Source organism: Spathaspora passalidarum, assembly GCF_000223485.1.
Source record: "Spathaspora passalidarum NRRL Y-27907 unplaced genomic scaffold SPAPAscaffold_5, whole genome shotgun sequence".
NCBI lineage: Eukaryota > Fungi > Ascomycota > Pichiomycetes > Serinales > Debaryomycetaceae > Spathaspora > Spathaspora passalidarum.
Genome location: NW_006767429.1, coordinates 1,277,855 through 1,292,012, shown reverse-complemented (window position 1 = coordinate 1,292,012; position 14,158 = coordinate 1,277,855). Strand labels below are relative to the sequence as shown.

The 14,158-nt window shown below is 37.5% G+C and overlaps 7 protein-coding genes across 7 annotated transcripts; 2 read left to right on the top strand and 5 right to left on the bottom strand. All coding sequences in view use genetic code 12, as the record gives it.

Annotated features, from left to right (window-relative positions):
* Window positions 1-385: 385 nt before the first annotated feature.
* On the bottom strand, window positions 386-1,059 carry SPAPADRAFT_62324 (peroxiredoxin; the record flags this gene model as incomplete). Its single annotated transcript, XM_007376440.1, has 1 exon — window positions 386-1,059. One exon carries the CDS (start codon window positions 1,013-1,015, stop codon window positions 425-427), a length of 591 nt encoding a protein of 196 aa, XP_007376502.1.
* Window positions 1,060-1,957: 898 nt separating this feature from the next.
* SPAPADRAFT_56512 (uncharacterized protein) lies at window positions 1,958-2,938 on the bottom strand (the record flags this gene model as incomplete). The annotated part of the gene is made up of 2 exons (XM_007376439.1): window positions 1,958-2,833; window positions 2,855-2,938. 2 exons carry the CDS (start codon window positions 2,936-2,938, stop codon window positions 1,958-1,960), a joined length of 960 nt encoding a protein of 319 aa, XP_007376501.1.
* Window positions 2,939-3,100: 162 nt separating this feature from the next.
* On the top strand, window positions 3,101-3,883 carry SPAPADRAFT_141418 (uncharacterized protein; the record flags this gene model as incomplete). Its single annotated transcript, XM_007376438.1, has 1 exon — window positions 3,101-3,883. One exon carries the CDS (start codon window positions 3,101-3,103, stop codon window positions 3,881-3,883), a length of 783 nt encoding a protein of 260 aa, XP_007376500.1.
* A 60-nt stretch (window positions 3,884-3,943) lies between these two features.
* SPAPADRAFT_140219 (uncharacterized protein) lies at window positions 3,944-6,973 on the bottom strand (the record flags this gene model as incomplete). The annotated part of the gene is made up of 1 exon (XM_007376437.1): window positions 3,944-6,973. The coding sequence occupies one exon, from the start codon at window positions 6,971-6,973 to the stop codon at window positions 3,944-3,946; it is 3,030 nt and encodes a 1,009-aa protein (XP_007376499.1).
* A 95-nt stretch (window positions 6,974-7,068) lies between these two features.
* On the bottom strand, window positions 7,069-8,135 carry SPAPADRAFT_62321 (uncharacterized protein; the record flags this gene model as incomplete). Its single annotated transcript, XM_007376436.1, has 1 exon — window positions 7,069-8,135. The coding sequence occupies one exon, from the start codon at window positions 8,124-8,126 to the stop codon at window positions 7,617-7,619; it is 510 nt and encodes a 169-aa protein (XP_007376498.1).
* Window positions 8,136-10,212: 2,077 nt separating this feature from the next.
* GDA1 (guanosine diphosphatase) lies at window positions 10,213-11,703 on the top strand (the record flags this gene model as incomplete). Its single annotated transcript, XM_007376435.1, has 1 exon — window positions 10,213-11,703. The coding sequence occupies one exon, from the start codon at window positions 10,213-10,215 to the stop codon at window positions 11,701-11,703; it is 1,491 nt and encodes a 496-aa protein (XP_007376497.1).
* A 629-nt stretch (window positions 11,704-12,332) lies between these two features.
* OCH1 (glycosyltransferase family 32 protein) lies at window positions 12,333-13,667 on the bottom strand (the record flags this gene model as incomplete). The annotated part of the gene is made up of 1 exon (XM_007376434.1): window positions 12,333-13,667. One exon carries the CDS (start codon window positions 13,593-13,595, stop codon window positions 12,477-12,479), a length of 1,119 nt encoding a protein of 372 aa, XP_007376496.1.
* Between the last annotated feature and the right edge of the window lie 491 nt (window positions 13,668-14,158).

The following is a 14,158-nucleotide window of genomic DNA, read 5'->3' as shown; positions in this document are numbered from 1 at the left end:
TGTGTTAACAAGTATTTTTTTGCGTTGGCCCAATTGGGAAGTGAGTTAATTTGGTTATCTCCAAAACAATGCAACGACTTGGATACAATGGATCAAGTTGTCCAGTGGCATGTGGCTTGATTGCTACGCGTATTAGCAATTATCGTCAATTGATAATCGATCAAACCTCAATTCAACAGATTATTAGATCATTCATACTTGAAATAAACTCTATGCAAACGTAATTAATTAAAATTCGATCCGGTAATAAAATAGTCTCGGAACAGCTTCCGTTTATTATATACCTAAGTTCTCTATTTATATCATTTGCATAATATTTCGAGGAATCTCGTACAAATGGGAAACCAACAGTCACGCCACATTCTACCGCATACGAAAAAAATTAAAAAAACGAATCTATCTATTAATATATTACTTGAACTATTTATTTGTTAACCTTGTTGAAGTATTCCTTGGAAGAGTCAACTTCTGGCTTGATTGTTTCAGCACCTGGTTGCCAGTTAGCTGGACAAACTTCACCATACTTTTCAGTGAATTGGAAAGCTTCCAATAATCTCAAGGATTCATCCACAGATCTACCAACTGGTAAATCATTGATGGTAATTTGTCTCAAAGTACCCTTTGGATCAATTAAGAAGATACCTCTTAAAGCAACACCTTCTTCTTCAATTAAAACACCGTAGTCCTTGGATAAAGAGTGGTTGGTATCAGCAAGTAATGGAATGTTAACTGGACCTAAACCACCATCTTTTCTGGCAACATTGGTCCAAGCCAACAAGGAGTATTCGGAATCAGTAGAAGCGAATAAAACTTCACAGTCCTTTTCTTGGAACTTCTTAACAGCTTCAGAGTAAGCAATGATTTCAGTTGGACAAACAAAAGTGAAGGCCAATGGAATGAAAGCTAATAAAACCCATTTACCCTTGTATTGTTCCAAGGAGATTTCTTCAAAGACACCATCAACGACGGCGGTTTTCTTGAAAGCTGGAGCTGGTTTTTGGATAGTTGGAGACATTGTTATTTCAATTGATTAATGATAGAAAAAAAAGAGAAGAGATTAAATTAAATTTTGAAAAATTCAAACACCGATTCCGGTTCTTTATATAGTCGTGAATTTTTCATGGGCGTGTTCTTGCCAACAAATAAAAAAAATAAAAAAGTTTGTCCGGGGAGTCTAGAAGGGCCGCTCCATTACTAAGTTGGACGCGCAAAATGGCACACAAAATAATCATCGAGAGATAGCAATTTGAGCCAATGACATAATCAAGGTCCCGAGAACGGAGTCTGATGTTTAGTAAGCCATAGTTGAGAGTCACCATCTTGCTATTTAGTTGTCACAACGGTTTTTCGTTTATGATGCGTTGGCAGTTTGATGTAATGTAGCTTGCAGTCGGCTAAAAACGCCACAGTTTCTTTTTTTTTTCTTTCCAACAGTGGACCTCAATCGGGTCCATCGGGCTTGGTACCCGATGATGATCATGTTGGCGGAATTGGTAGTAAACACGAGCAAATTAAAAGGTTTTAAAATGGTATTTCATATATTCCATTAATTACCCCAAATAACCAGTACGGTAGGTCTATAAATTCGCTTGCTTACTCATACAAATTAAGCATCGGAAAAATAAGGCTAAAAAAGGAAACGAAATCAGGTACGTTCCAGCCACAGTGCAAAGGCCGAGGCCGAGACCAAAAGCCTGAGATGTCCTGGTAATTCTAGAAACACATGACTGTATAATCAAAAATTACCGACCTAATTAGATCTCTGTTACGTGACATTATATTTCAGCCAATGGTGACTAAGTTTGCCACATAGTCCGATACAAATCATCGTGAAAACCCCTGGGCACTACCATGTGACTTTCAAAGGCCATCTCGATTTTTTGTTTTAGTTAATCCGATTCATTTCCTACATTACTAAAACAAATTTTATACCCAGTATATATTAGTATATCTAATTCTAATTACGTCTCTTTTTAACTCTATCCCAAACACTAGTTGGTTTTCTTTTTCTTGAAGTACCAGAGCTAACTTGTCTATCATTATTAAACATAGCCCAATCTTCACCAGCAAATTGATTAGCCATATCTCTTTGTTTCTGCTTGAACGATTTTTTGGTTTGTGCTTGAGGCAATCTAATAAAGTTGCTTTCTTCATAAGTCTGAATCTCTTGTTCTTTTCTTCTATCATGTTGAGTCTTGACTCCACCACGACCATGGTCAACAATAGTTGAACCAATTGATGCTTCAGCAGTAGGCATTTCTGATTGTTCTTGAAGATATTCTTCCATACTTTGTAATTTCTTGGTTTTTGTTGGTTTCTCCTTAGGGATGGCTGAGGGAGGTGCCATGGCAGAAATCTTAGGAGCAACGTACTTCTCATCACCACTTGGCTTGGTGTCTTTACCTTTAGGTGCTAATTTGGCTAATGCGGATGCATCTGGTCTATATGCAAGTCTATCGTCTTCTTCTTCGCTGTCTTCCTCGTCCTCATCACTGTTTTCATCACTATTGTCAGCTTTGTTCAACTTATCTTCTATTTTTCTTTCGTCTTCTTCCATTCTGGTGTATGCTCTAACCATCTTGTCTAATTGATACCCAATCTTCTTTTCTAATGGCTTAATACCCTTTTCCAAGGTAACACGCTGAACAATACTCCGCTTAACGCTATCTTCCCATAATTGCACATCATCAACTTCTTCTAATCTCGCTACCTGGCCCAACACGACAAGAGCAATATTATTGATGTATGAAAGTAATGCCTGGTTCTTGAGTGAAAGAAGAGATACTCCTTCAACATTGGTTGTTGATGTCTTTTCAAGAAGACTAGAGATTAACTCGGGGTGTGGTTGGGTAACATGATCCTTGATATCATCTATTGATGACTTGGTTGCTTTAACCGAAGTTATTATATCATTTAATAGGGTATCTAAATTTGACATTGCTGGTAGTATTGTTTATCAGATACGATGTTCCTGATGAGCTAAATTTTTTTTTTTCTTTCTTTTTGCGAAGAGATACAGAGAAAAAAAAAAATATAAAGAAAATTCTATAGTATACTACCTACACGTTTTCTTTATAGATACATATACAAATACTTCAGGATGCCTCAAAACGAATATATCGAACAACATATAAAACAGCACGGTCGTCGATTAGACTACGAAGAAAGAAAGAGGAAGAAGGAAGCCAGAGAAGGCCACAGAATCGCAAAGGATGCTCAAACACTTAAGGGATGGAGAGGTAAACAATTTGCCAAGAAGAGATACTCTGAAAAGGTCGCTATGAAGAAGAAGATCAAGGCCCATCAAGAATCTAAGGTCAAGGGACCAGCTACTCCTGTAGATAACGGTGAAGCCTTGCCTACTTATCTTTTAGACCGTCAAACTAATAATACTGCTAAGGCCATTAGTTCTTCCATTAAACAAAAGAGATTGGAAAAGGCTGACAAGTTTTCAGTGCCTTTACCTAAAGTCAGAGGTATTTCTGAAGAAGAAATGTTCAAGGTTATCAAGACTGGTAAGTCAAAGACTAAATCTTGGAAGAGAATGATTACCAAGCATACATTTGTTGGTGAAGGTTTTACCCGTAGACCAGTTAAAATGGAAAGAATTATTCGTCCTGCTGCATTAAGACAAAAGAAGGCTAATGTCACTCATCCTGAATTGGGTGTCACTGTCTTCTTACCTATTTTGGGTGTTAAGAAGAATCCACAATCCCCAATGTACACTCAATTAGGGGTATTAACTAAAGGGACAATTATTGAAGTTAATGTATCTGAGTTAGGGTTAGTTACTGCCGGTGGTAAAGTTGTTTGGGGTAAATATGCCCAAATTACAAATGAACCAGATAGAGATGGATGTGTCAATGCAGTTTTATTAGTATAGATCATATATATATATATAGCAATATTATTAGTACAAGCAGTTTAGGTTATTAATACAACATTAGGTGAACTCATTATCAAATAGATCCAGACATAATACACTCTTCTTTCCGATAGATCTATATCCGCAATTCAAAATTAATTTGGCATTTTCACGAATAATTTCCCATTGACTAGTCATTAGCTTGGTTCCAACAAGGAAGCAAACACCTGAGATATTTTGCTTATTGGAAATTTGTGGAAGTAAATCACAATATTTGGCCATAACCTCATTAGGAGAATAGGTTTGTTTATCACTACTACTTGGTGGATGCAAATTAAACTCTTTATGCAAATTGTACTTTCTTAAGTTGGTCAAAAACTCTTGTTTTACTCGCAGTAAATATTGATATCCATCTTCTGCACTCATTTGAACAAGCTCTTCATATTTCTTATCGCACAATCCCTCATCTCCAATCTCTTTAAACCTATCACTTTCTAATCCACATGTTGAGAAACAGTAACACCACAACACTAATGTGGCCACTGATACAGCATACATGCAATCATAATAATCACAATTGGGTTTCCAATCAAGAAACTCATTCCCAACCATATTATTCCCAATTTCTACTGGTTTAAGCATCAATTGCCAAAGTAGCAAATAACAATGTACCACGCTTCTAACATTGATTATATCAGATATAGCTCGCGATTTTGTGTGCCACATGGAATAAAGCTTTCTCAGAACAATGTAATGATCGTTGGTGGTGGCACTTACACTTTGATTAGCAGGTGATCCTCCGAAGATCGCAATATCGTAATGATTTATGTCTGGAAGTCCAATGATTTGCGTAAGGTGATAAATAGGTAGTGGCACTTCTGGAGTTTGTATGTCCAGGAATATCAGAAGATTGTTTAGGCGTTGGTTTGCCGAGTATACATTCATGATTTCGAAATTGTAGTTGTCAAACGCCCGAACAAGGATTTCCTTCCATATTTTGCGCTTGGAGGCAGATGGAGCAACTGATGATGTCGAGTTTGATGCAGTGGTCGAAATGAGAGACACCGTGTTTTGATCATCAGCCTGTTGCATTTGTTGCATGACTGAGATCAACCCAGCAAGAAGGATCTTTCGTGTGAATATTGAAAGTCGACTGGGTATGTCCTGAGAGTTTAGCTTTGTAGGTTTAAGGAATTTCTTAAGCATGGACAAGAAATTCTGCAGGGACAGCTTAGGCTTAGCATTCCCATTAGCCTTGCCATCCTTTTGTCTTTCCAGCAGGATTTTCTTTTGTCTTTTAACCACTTTTCTGAATGACCCATTGACATCTTTCAGTTCCCAAAGCATCTCGTCATCACAGGGTAAATTTAAGAATTGTAATTGGTGAACCAGAATAACTGGATTGTGTCTGAATTTAATATAGTCAACTACATCCAAGTAAAACGTCATGAACGTTACACGTTTCATCAGTTCCGATTCTACCCACTTCACAAATAAATCATAGTCAGATGTATCCTGTTCTCCTTCAGTTTCTTCATCGACACCATTGTTGCCATCAGATTCCTCGCCGGCACTGTTATTACCACTATTATTATTACTTCTCTTCGAAACACCAGGATTCCCACCTAATGCAGGCGATCTTCTTAATAATTGCACGGTCGTTCCATGATGTACATGCCCACGTTCATGCATTCTTCGATTGAGGAAATTCTTCTCGATCCATTCTAACATGTTTAAACTTTGCAATACCCATAACTTGACTGGTGATTGGAATCCTTCATCTTGAAAAATCATGAATCGCAACGGTATTGCGCATTTCAAAGTGAACTTAAACTCGGGTGATTTCCGATGCACTATGGCAAGCTGTTCAGCTGTGGTTGGAGAGGCGTATGATGCACCTACGAGGATCATGGCTGCGAGTAATAACGGATGGGCTGATTTGGTGTCAAATGATGGCTTGTGTAGTATTGTGAATTGTTTGTGAAATACCGTCCAGTACATGGAGAGATAGTATGATAATCGGTCTTCTAGGGTGTATCCAACAGGCTCAGGGAACAATGCTGCTATTTCATCTCGCGTGAGGTGTAATGACCGGAAGATCAGTTCTAGGAGTAGTGTGTCGAGATAATGATTCCTATTTTTGGGGAAATTGCACCTCTCAGCATGATGTACTAGTTTCAACTCAAATTGATCATGTGAATAGTTTTCAGGACATTGTGAAGGGGATGCGTTAGATTCTGTGGCTGTAGCTGGAGATGTAGATGATGCTGTTGTCATTGTGAACGGGTTATGAGGTAGGTTGTTATTATTATTATTGGCAGTCATGGCCTGATAATTTCGAAGAAATACTTCATCTAACGGATTGTCATCATTTAGGAAGATGTTGACATCTTGTAAACCATACATTTGGTTGGTAAAGTCAAAATTGTTCGAAGTCAGATGAATTGGAACTTGGTTAGTGGGTGAAAATTGGTTATATGGTGATGATATAGGAATATTGATAGGAACCTTGCCATTATTTGTTTCCAATGCTGATGGTGGTGAATCTGTAAACAACCACGACAAAATATCGTTTTGACTTTGAGGCACAAATGGCTGTGCAAGCATCAGGTAGTCGATAGGTTGGTTTTGAGGAAAGGTTGGGTCTACAGGTGGAATCATTGGCATAGGAACTGGTGTTACTTGAGCTGATTGAAATTGTGGTTGTATTTGTTGTATTGATTGTATTGGTTGTTGTGGTACTGGTACTGGTACCGGTGCTGGTGCTGGTGGTGGGACTGGTGGTGGGACTGCCACTTCTGCTTTAACATCAAAAGAGCTATTGCTGGTGGTATCTTCACCAGCCTGCTGTCGTTCAAGCTGCCCCTCCATTTCATGTCGTTTCATGTGTCTCTCCATTAAGTCTTTCCGTACAAAACTTTTCCCACATACTTTTGTTTCATCACCCTTGGAAATTACTAACAGACAACGAAATACTTGTTTGGGTTCGTGATTCAAGTTGTGTCTTGCAAGATGGTCAGATCTGGTAAATACCTTGTGACAATGCACACAGGGGAATGTGCCTAGCGTGCGCCTCTTCTTAGGTGGTGGTGCTGATTCTTGCTTCATTGGCTATGGAAAGAACAAGGTTTACGAAGGAATAAGAGGAGAAGAGGTTTCAATTATAATGCACCAAAAAAAAAAAAACTTGACTGGCAAAACAAAGGGCGATCCCCACTTTGGTAAACAAGATAGAATAAAATACAATGCAATACATGAAACGTGAATGAGGAGGCTAATTCAGTTTAATTGTGTTAAGTAAGAGATATATGAAAGAAGTGACACCGTATTCAAAGTCTTGGCTCGAACGCTGAAACTTTATAGGTAAGACACTTTGTTTTGATCCAGATGTTGCCAAAAATAACTCTTAAGGTTGGAAGCTGAAACAAACCAATCGATCACTTATTGGTCCTATTAGAGACTTCATATTACTGATAACTGTTCGTCAATGCTGTGTAAAGTTCAAGCAGTTTTTATGTAAGTGTTGAAAGCTTGCTGATTCGAGCAATCAAAGCCGCTTGCTGTGTTGCTGATGCGGCGTTCTCGCGGTTGCATCGGCATTTATTGGTGCGAACTAAAATTTAATTTTTGGCTGCTAATCGAGGCTAAAGCTTATTGAATCACAAAACTCGGAGTTCCAAATTACAAAGATTATCTTATCAATCGACTTTTATATTATCCTGTATAAACATCTATTGAACATAAACTTTTCCTACATTACGTGATCCACAGGTAATCGAGGATCAAGTTTTATAACATTAATATCATCATTAAATCTTAATCGCTTGGGCACGCTTTCATCGATAAATCTAGGAGGTGAAAACTGGTAAATTTGTCGAACTCTCCCAGATGTGACCAGGTAATTACTGTCTGTTTCACTAAGCTCCTCCAGTTGCAGTTCATCTTCGTCTTCGTCTTCATCGTAGGGATGATTCATTATGTCCCTAGCGAAATAATGTTTGAATCGGGTATAATTCAAAAGAAATCCGTTCTGGAGAAACAAATTTTGAATTGAAGTAGCATTTATATAACAATCAAAGAAATACTCTTGGTCATAATATTGGTAGTTGTTTAATTGAAGTTTCCATATCTTATAATACTTTTCATAGAATTGTGGATTGATGTTACTGTTGATGCTCGCACCAGGGGAGATATTCAACACATTACAGAAATAATCCATGAGTGAATCGAGTTTCATTTCCTCATACTTTTCAATAAACATAGTTTTTACCCTAGATGTCAATTGCAGACGGTATTGTTTATTGATTAATGTTTGACAGATTGTGGCAATGTCTTGATCACCAAATGATTCCAAAATGCAATTTACAACATAGTTTCTAATCTCAGGAAACCTATCATCATGCGATACTTGTGAGAAATGTTCATTAATAATCGAACAGATCTTATCACGAGACATTGAAAAGGAAATATCGGTAGATTTGCTTCTGTGTTTTTTAAGTGATGACCGTGGTGGTTCACTTGGTATGAGAATGGGACTAGGAGGAATGACCTGCATATCCTCTGTGTCATCATCTTGTTCTTCTATGCTATGTTGTTCCTCCTGTAGTTCCTGTCGTATTCTTTCAAATTCTTGTATTTCTTTCATATCAATCATACCAAATTGTATGGTTAAATCTATTCCGTGGTAGATCAACGTGGGTGAATCTCGAAGATGTTCATCAGTACATTGGTTAAATGGAAATCTAGTATATAGTGGCAGTGTTTGCATGGTAAAACCCAGCAGAATAAAGAAGCAGAAAATGTTTAAAACATTATTTGAACATGATGATTATTAATTAAATATTTATTGTGAAATCAGGTACAGGATTAAACGTGGATGATTTGCAGTTCACGTGGGGGTGACCGGATCGAATGGGGTGATGCATGAAAATACCACTAAAAAAAAAAAAATAAAAATAAAAAAGAAAAGACAAAAAGCAGCAGCAGCAATTACAAATCAAATGTTGCCATATTTTCCACAAGACCCTAACAGGGTTAATTGTGGAGTATATTCTAATCAATTATTCATGTATTTGTCTAGAGGCTTTCTCGTTAGTAATAGTAGAGTCTGGTGTAGTCTAATGTACAAATAATTGACCCGAACCACCAATGCCGGAGTTGAAACAACAAAAGGTGATGACATTTGTAATTGCAAAGAGGTGGGGGGGGGCTGTTTATCGATAGTAAAAGTCTTTTATTGGCTATTTTCTCTATTTATTTTACTTTTTGATCTAGTTTAATGTTTCATGTTTATACCCACCCTTATTTCGTGGTCTGTTTTTGTCCTAATTTGGGTGCGAAGAATAGACAAAATCGAAACATAATTATAATTGTACCTTACATGATCATACAGAAACAAAACACAACAATTCAAACTAAGGTTATGATAACATAATACAAAGTTGCTTAGTTGTCTAAAAAAGAAACTCAGAGGTCATGAGGGATTATGCTTAGATAACCATGCTGGCGTGAATAAATTACATAACCAATTACTAACCCTTGCCTAATCAAGGTATACCCCAAACACACAATCTGGTGTCCCTGAAACCTTATTACTTCTATACTGACATAGAAAGACGAATTCGAATCTATTTATGTAATATTGGCTGAGTAATGCTGGATCAGTACAGTTGCCAGAAGCAGTTTTATTTTGGATAACTTACCAAAGTTAAGGTTGCTTTGAGGTTTACCATAAGACGCATAATGGATTTCCTTACTTCCATATAGACGTCTGGTTTGACTTTCGCTCTCTGTATTTTGAAATATTCCTAGTCTTAATTTAGATAAGCTCTGCGGCTGAGTAATTACAGCCTACCTTTCTAGTGGTGCACGAAACACTGTTATATGCAGCACCTAATTTAAGTACACGCTACACGTAAAAATATTTTTTTAATCCCATGTCAAATTTTTATTGTACAAATTGAAACACCCAAAAAAAGAAATTTACGAATACACACCTTTTTTTTTCCATTCTGGCAGCCAGATAAACCACGTCAGACCCTTATAACTACTTTGCGCTGAGTACTAACATTCGCTTATAACTTTACATAAAATACCCCCGTATGAGAATGTTAAACACAAGAAACCTTAGAGTAACATTAATAACATTGACGTTAGTTGGTATCATAGTGTTCTTTGCTAGATCCCTGGATACATTTGGTAATTCTATCCAAAAGATTAAGCCTGCTGCCCAATATGAATTAGAAACCGTCAAGAATACTATTTCAAATTTGGGTAAAGTCAACGCTGCTGCTGACAATGCTGAATCTTCTCTTGATGACGATGACGCTCCAGTCGACGTTCCTCCTATGCCAAAGGAAACTGAACCAGCTGCCAAGAACTTTAAAGTCGAAGATGTTAAAGATACTGTTGCTTCTGACACTAATATCGTCAAGCCAAAGAAGAACCCAGTCACTGCTAAGCCATCCAAGGTTCCAACGAAAGCACCAGCTAAGTCTACTGCCAAAAGTGACACTTGTAATGATGTCGAGTACGTTGTCATGATCGATGCTGGATCAACTGGTTCTCGTGTTCACGTCTATGAATTCAACACATGTACCCAACCACCAAAACTTCTCAGTGAAGCTTTTGAAATGCTCAAACCAGGATTAAGTTCATTTGACACTGATACCGTCGGTGCTGCCAAGTCCCTCGATCCATTATTGAAAGTAGCCTTGGAAAAAGTTCCTGTTACTAAGCAAAAATGTACTCCTATTGCCGTAAAAGCCACTGCTGGTTTAAGATTACTTGGGGAAACTAAGTCCAATGCCATCTTGGCCGAAGTTAGACGTCATTTAGAAGAAGATTTCCCATTCGCTGTGGTTGCAGATGATGGCATTTCCATCATGGATGGTAGAGATGAAGGTGTCTACGCTTGGGTTACTGCCAACTACTTATTAGGTAACATCGGAAATGAAAAGAAGTTGCCTACTGCCGCCGTGTTTGACTTGGGTGGTGGTTCTACTCAAGTTGTTTTTGAACCTCAAGATGGAGATTTATTACCTGAAGGTGAACAAAAGTACAAGTTTACCTTTGGAGATGACGTATTCACCTTGTATCAATTCAGTCATTTGGGTTACGGTTTAATGCAAGGTAGAAACAAGGTCAACAGTCTTGTTCTTAAACGAAAGCTTGAAGACTTGACTCTTACCAAATACACTCGTGCTACTGCTAAAGATGCTGTTGCAACCGTGTCCGTTCCTAATCCATGTATCCCACCTGGAACCGTGGCCAAGAACGTTGTTGTTGAAATTTCTGAAGATGAAGTTTATGTTGTTAACATGAAGGGTCCTTCTGATACTACTTTAGGTTCAGCACCAGGTGCTCAATGTCGTGCTCTTGCCGAACAAATCTTGAACAAGGAAGCCACCTGTGAAACCAAGCCATGTTCATTCAATGGTGTTCATCAACCATCTCTCACCAAGGGATTTGCCCGTAGTTCAGACATGTATGTGTTTTCATATTTCTATGACAGAACTCATCCAATTGGTATGCCCCAATCATTCACCGTGGAAGAATTACTTGACTTGAGTAAGGTTGTCTGTAACGGAAACTCCGACACCTGGAGTGATGTTTTCCTTGATGACCATATTAAGGAATTAAAGGACGAACCACAGTGGTGCCTTGATTTATCCTTCATTACTGCTATGTTACATACTGGTTACGAAATTCCACTTGATCGTGAATTGAAGACTGCTAAGAAATTAGATGATAATGAATTGGGTTGGTGTCTTGGTGCTTCTTTGCCATTGTTGGATAAGACCAACTGGAAATGTAGAATTGATCCAGTTAGTAGTTAAATGTACATTAGATGTTATTTGTATTGACTATTTTGTAGTACAAAATCTGGTTGCGAAAAATACAAAAAGACCTGGATTTACCCGCTGGTGTATTCTTTTCTCACCACAACATGATACACAAATCGAAATCAGTACCCACTTTTGCCTTGTTTAAAAAGACAAAATGTGCTCCTGTTACAGATAAGATCAAGAAACTGCCATCGATCTTCACCAGAGTGCATCATCTTTTGTTTGAAAAAACCAGACCAAAAAGTGAAGAAATTGATTCAGTATCCTCATTTGCACCAACTACATCTTCACCTTCAGCATCATCGGCTTACACTACTGAACCAAGAGTTAGAGAAAAACCACTCATTCTCAAATGGAGAGAAAACAGCTTTGAAAAAGCATTCTCCAAAAAGTCAACGCCAATTAAATCGTTACAGAAAATGTTGTTTAAGTTAGAACATACTGTTGATGACAGTGGAATATATGTTTCTAATAACAGATTACAGATGAAACCATTAGAACCAATTGGACTAGGGCCAGAAAGTTTCATATACTAAGCAGGAGTTTCTGTATGTGAACCTTTACTACAATTACCTAATGTTTTACTATCACCTATTAAGGGATAATCGTTTTGTTTTGCTGAGTGCAAGCAACAATATATTTTTAAAAAAAACTATGAGGTATACAAATTATGGAGTATATCAACTGTAATTAGAATAGATAGATTTGGATATTCCTATTATGAGGCAACGAATAAAAACTAGAAAAAAAATACACAGGTATCTCTATTCTTGCTCTGTATTTTCAGCAGCAGCAGCAGCAGCAACAACAGCGGTGTTCTCCGCCTCTTCCTCTTTATCTTGATCGGCCTTCCAGGCTCCAGCAAAGTTATGACTGATGTAGGCTAACGGATCGTTTTCGGGGTTGTACTCTGCGCGCATAGAACTTCTTGGTAAAACCATAATATCACCCAAAACAAATGGATTTCTTATGTATTCCAAAAGAGGATATTCAATAATAGTTTCAAAGCGATCAAAATCAGTTTGAAGAATATTATTCAAGTACTTGTATGTCATGTCAGTAAACCGTCCTGGACCAGTCCAGTCAATAACATTATCTCTGGGGTTTCTAAAGATTGCCTTTAGTTGACCTGTTTCCTCTCTCCACAATGTATGTTCGGTAATTTGATTAATAAGTTCTGCAAGCATAGGGTGTCCCTTTTTGGAAAGAATGGTCCAATTGTTAATTCTAGCCCCTTCATCATTCTCGATTCCAACAATGATACCAGGATCAAGTGGTCTATGCAAATACAGCTTTTGGTTGGTGATCCATGTATCAATTGGTTTCCACAAAATTGTGTCCAAGTCAGCATAAATCCCTCCATATGCGTATAAAAGCAAGTATCTAGAAAAGTCACACTTGAGAATTGTTTGAGGTAAGATGTTATATGCGTGAAGTACTTCGGGGATGTCTGCGTATAGCTCATTCACGACTGCGTCATATTCGTCATTGGTTTTAAAAATATGTTCATAATCGGAAGCTTTATCTAGCCATGTTTGATGATAGTCCCTATAATCGCCTGGAAACTCTTCGTGATCAAGTGGTACTTTCCACATTTGCCAAACCATTTTGGGAATAGAAACAGTAGGATCATAAGGAACTTTCGCTTGTAGCTGTTGGAATACCGTTGTGTTATAAGGAACCTTCCCTGGATTGATTGGTTGCAAATTGAATCCAGTTACCTTATAAAATGGTTCATCGTGTAGTTCTTTGAGAAATTGTTCCTTAGGATAAATATGTCCTGGAAAGGACTTTGGTGGAGCTTTGGGTGATTTGGTCAAAAAATTTTCAGGCTCTGGTGGAGCTTCTGTTGATCCAGCCGACAAATTTTCAGCAAATATCATTGTGGATACCTGTGGTAATTCTGCCCCTAAATGAAACGTAAGTACATATAACAATACTATAACACCAGTTACTCCCATCAAAATTCTTGTGTTTCTATACACTAGTTTACTCAATCTCTTCAAAGGTTTGTTCATTTTCTCCGTGATTGTAAAAAATTAGAAATAAAAGTGGTTCTTGTAATTAAATTGAAATGGTTCAATGTGCCTCTTCTCGTATTTATGATATTTAAAGGTGTTGTAAACTACATGGGATTGGTTCTATATTTAGAGTAAGAACAAACCTGCAGATTTTTCAACTTAAATTAGACACGTATATCATATGGGATAGGGGATAAGAATAACTAAGGGATTCATTGTCTTTTCTAGAAAATAATATAATTCGCAGCCCATTATGGATGGGTTTGGGGCAGATTGTATTTATTTTTATTAGCGCCTGACTAAACAATTTACGAACCTTTTCACATAGTTAAAACTTTTTACTTATGATTTAACTTATACAGAGCAGGCTATAAACAGGAACCACATCTCAAAAGTTGGATATTCAGTTGGTTGTACGATCGATC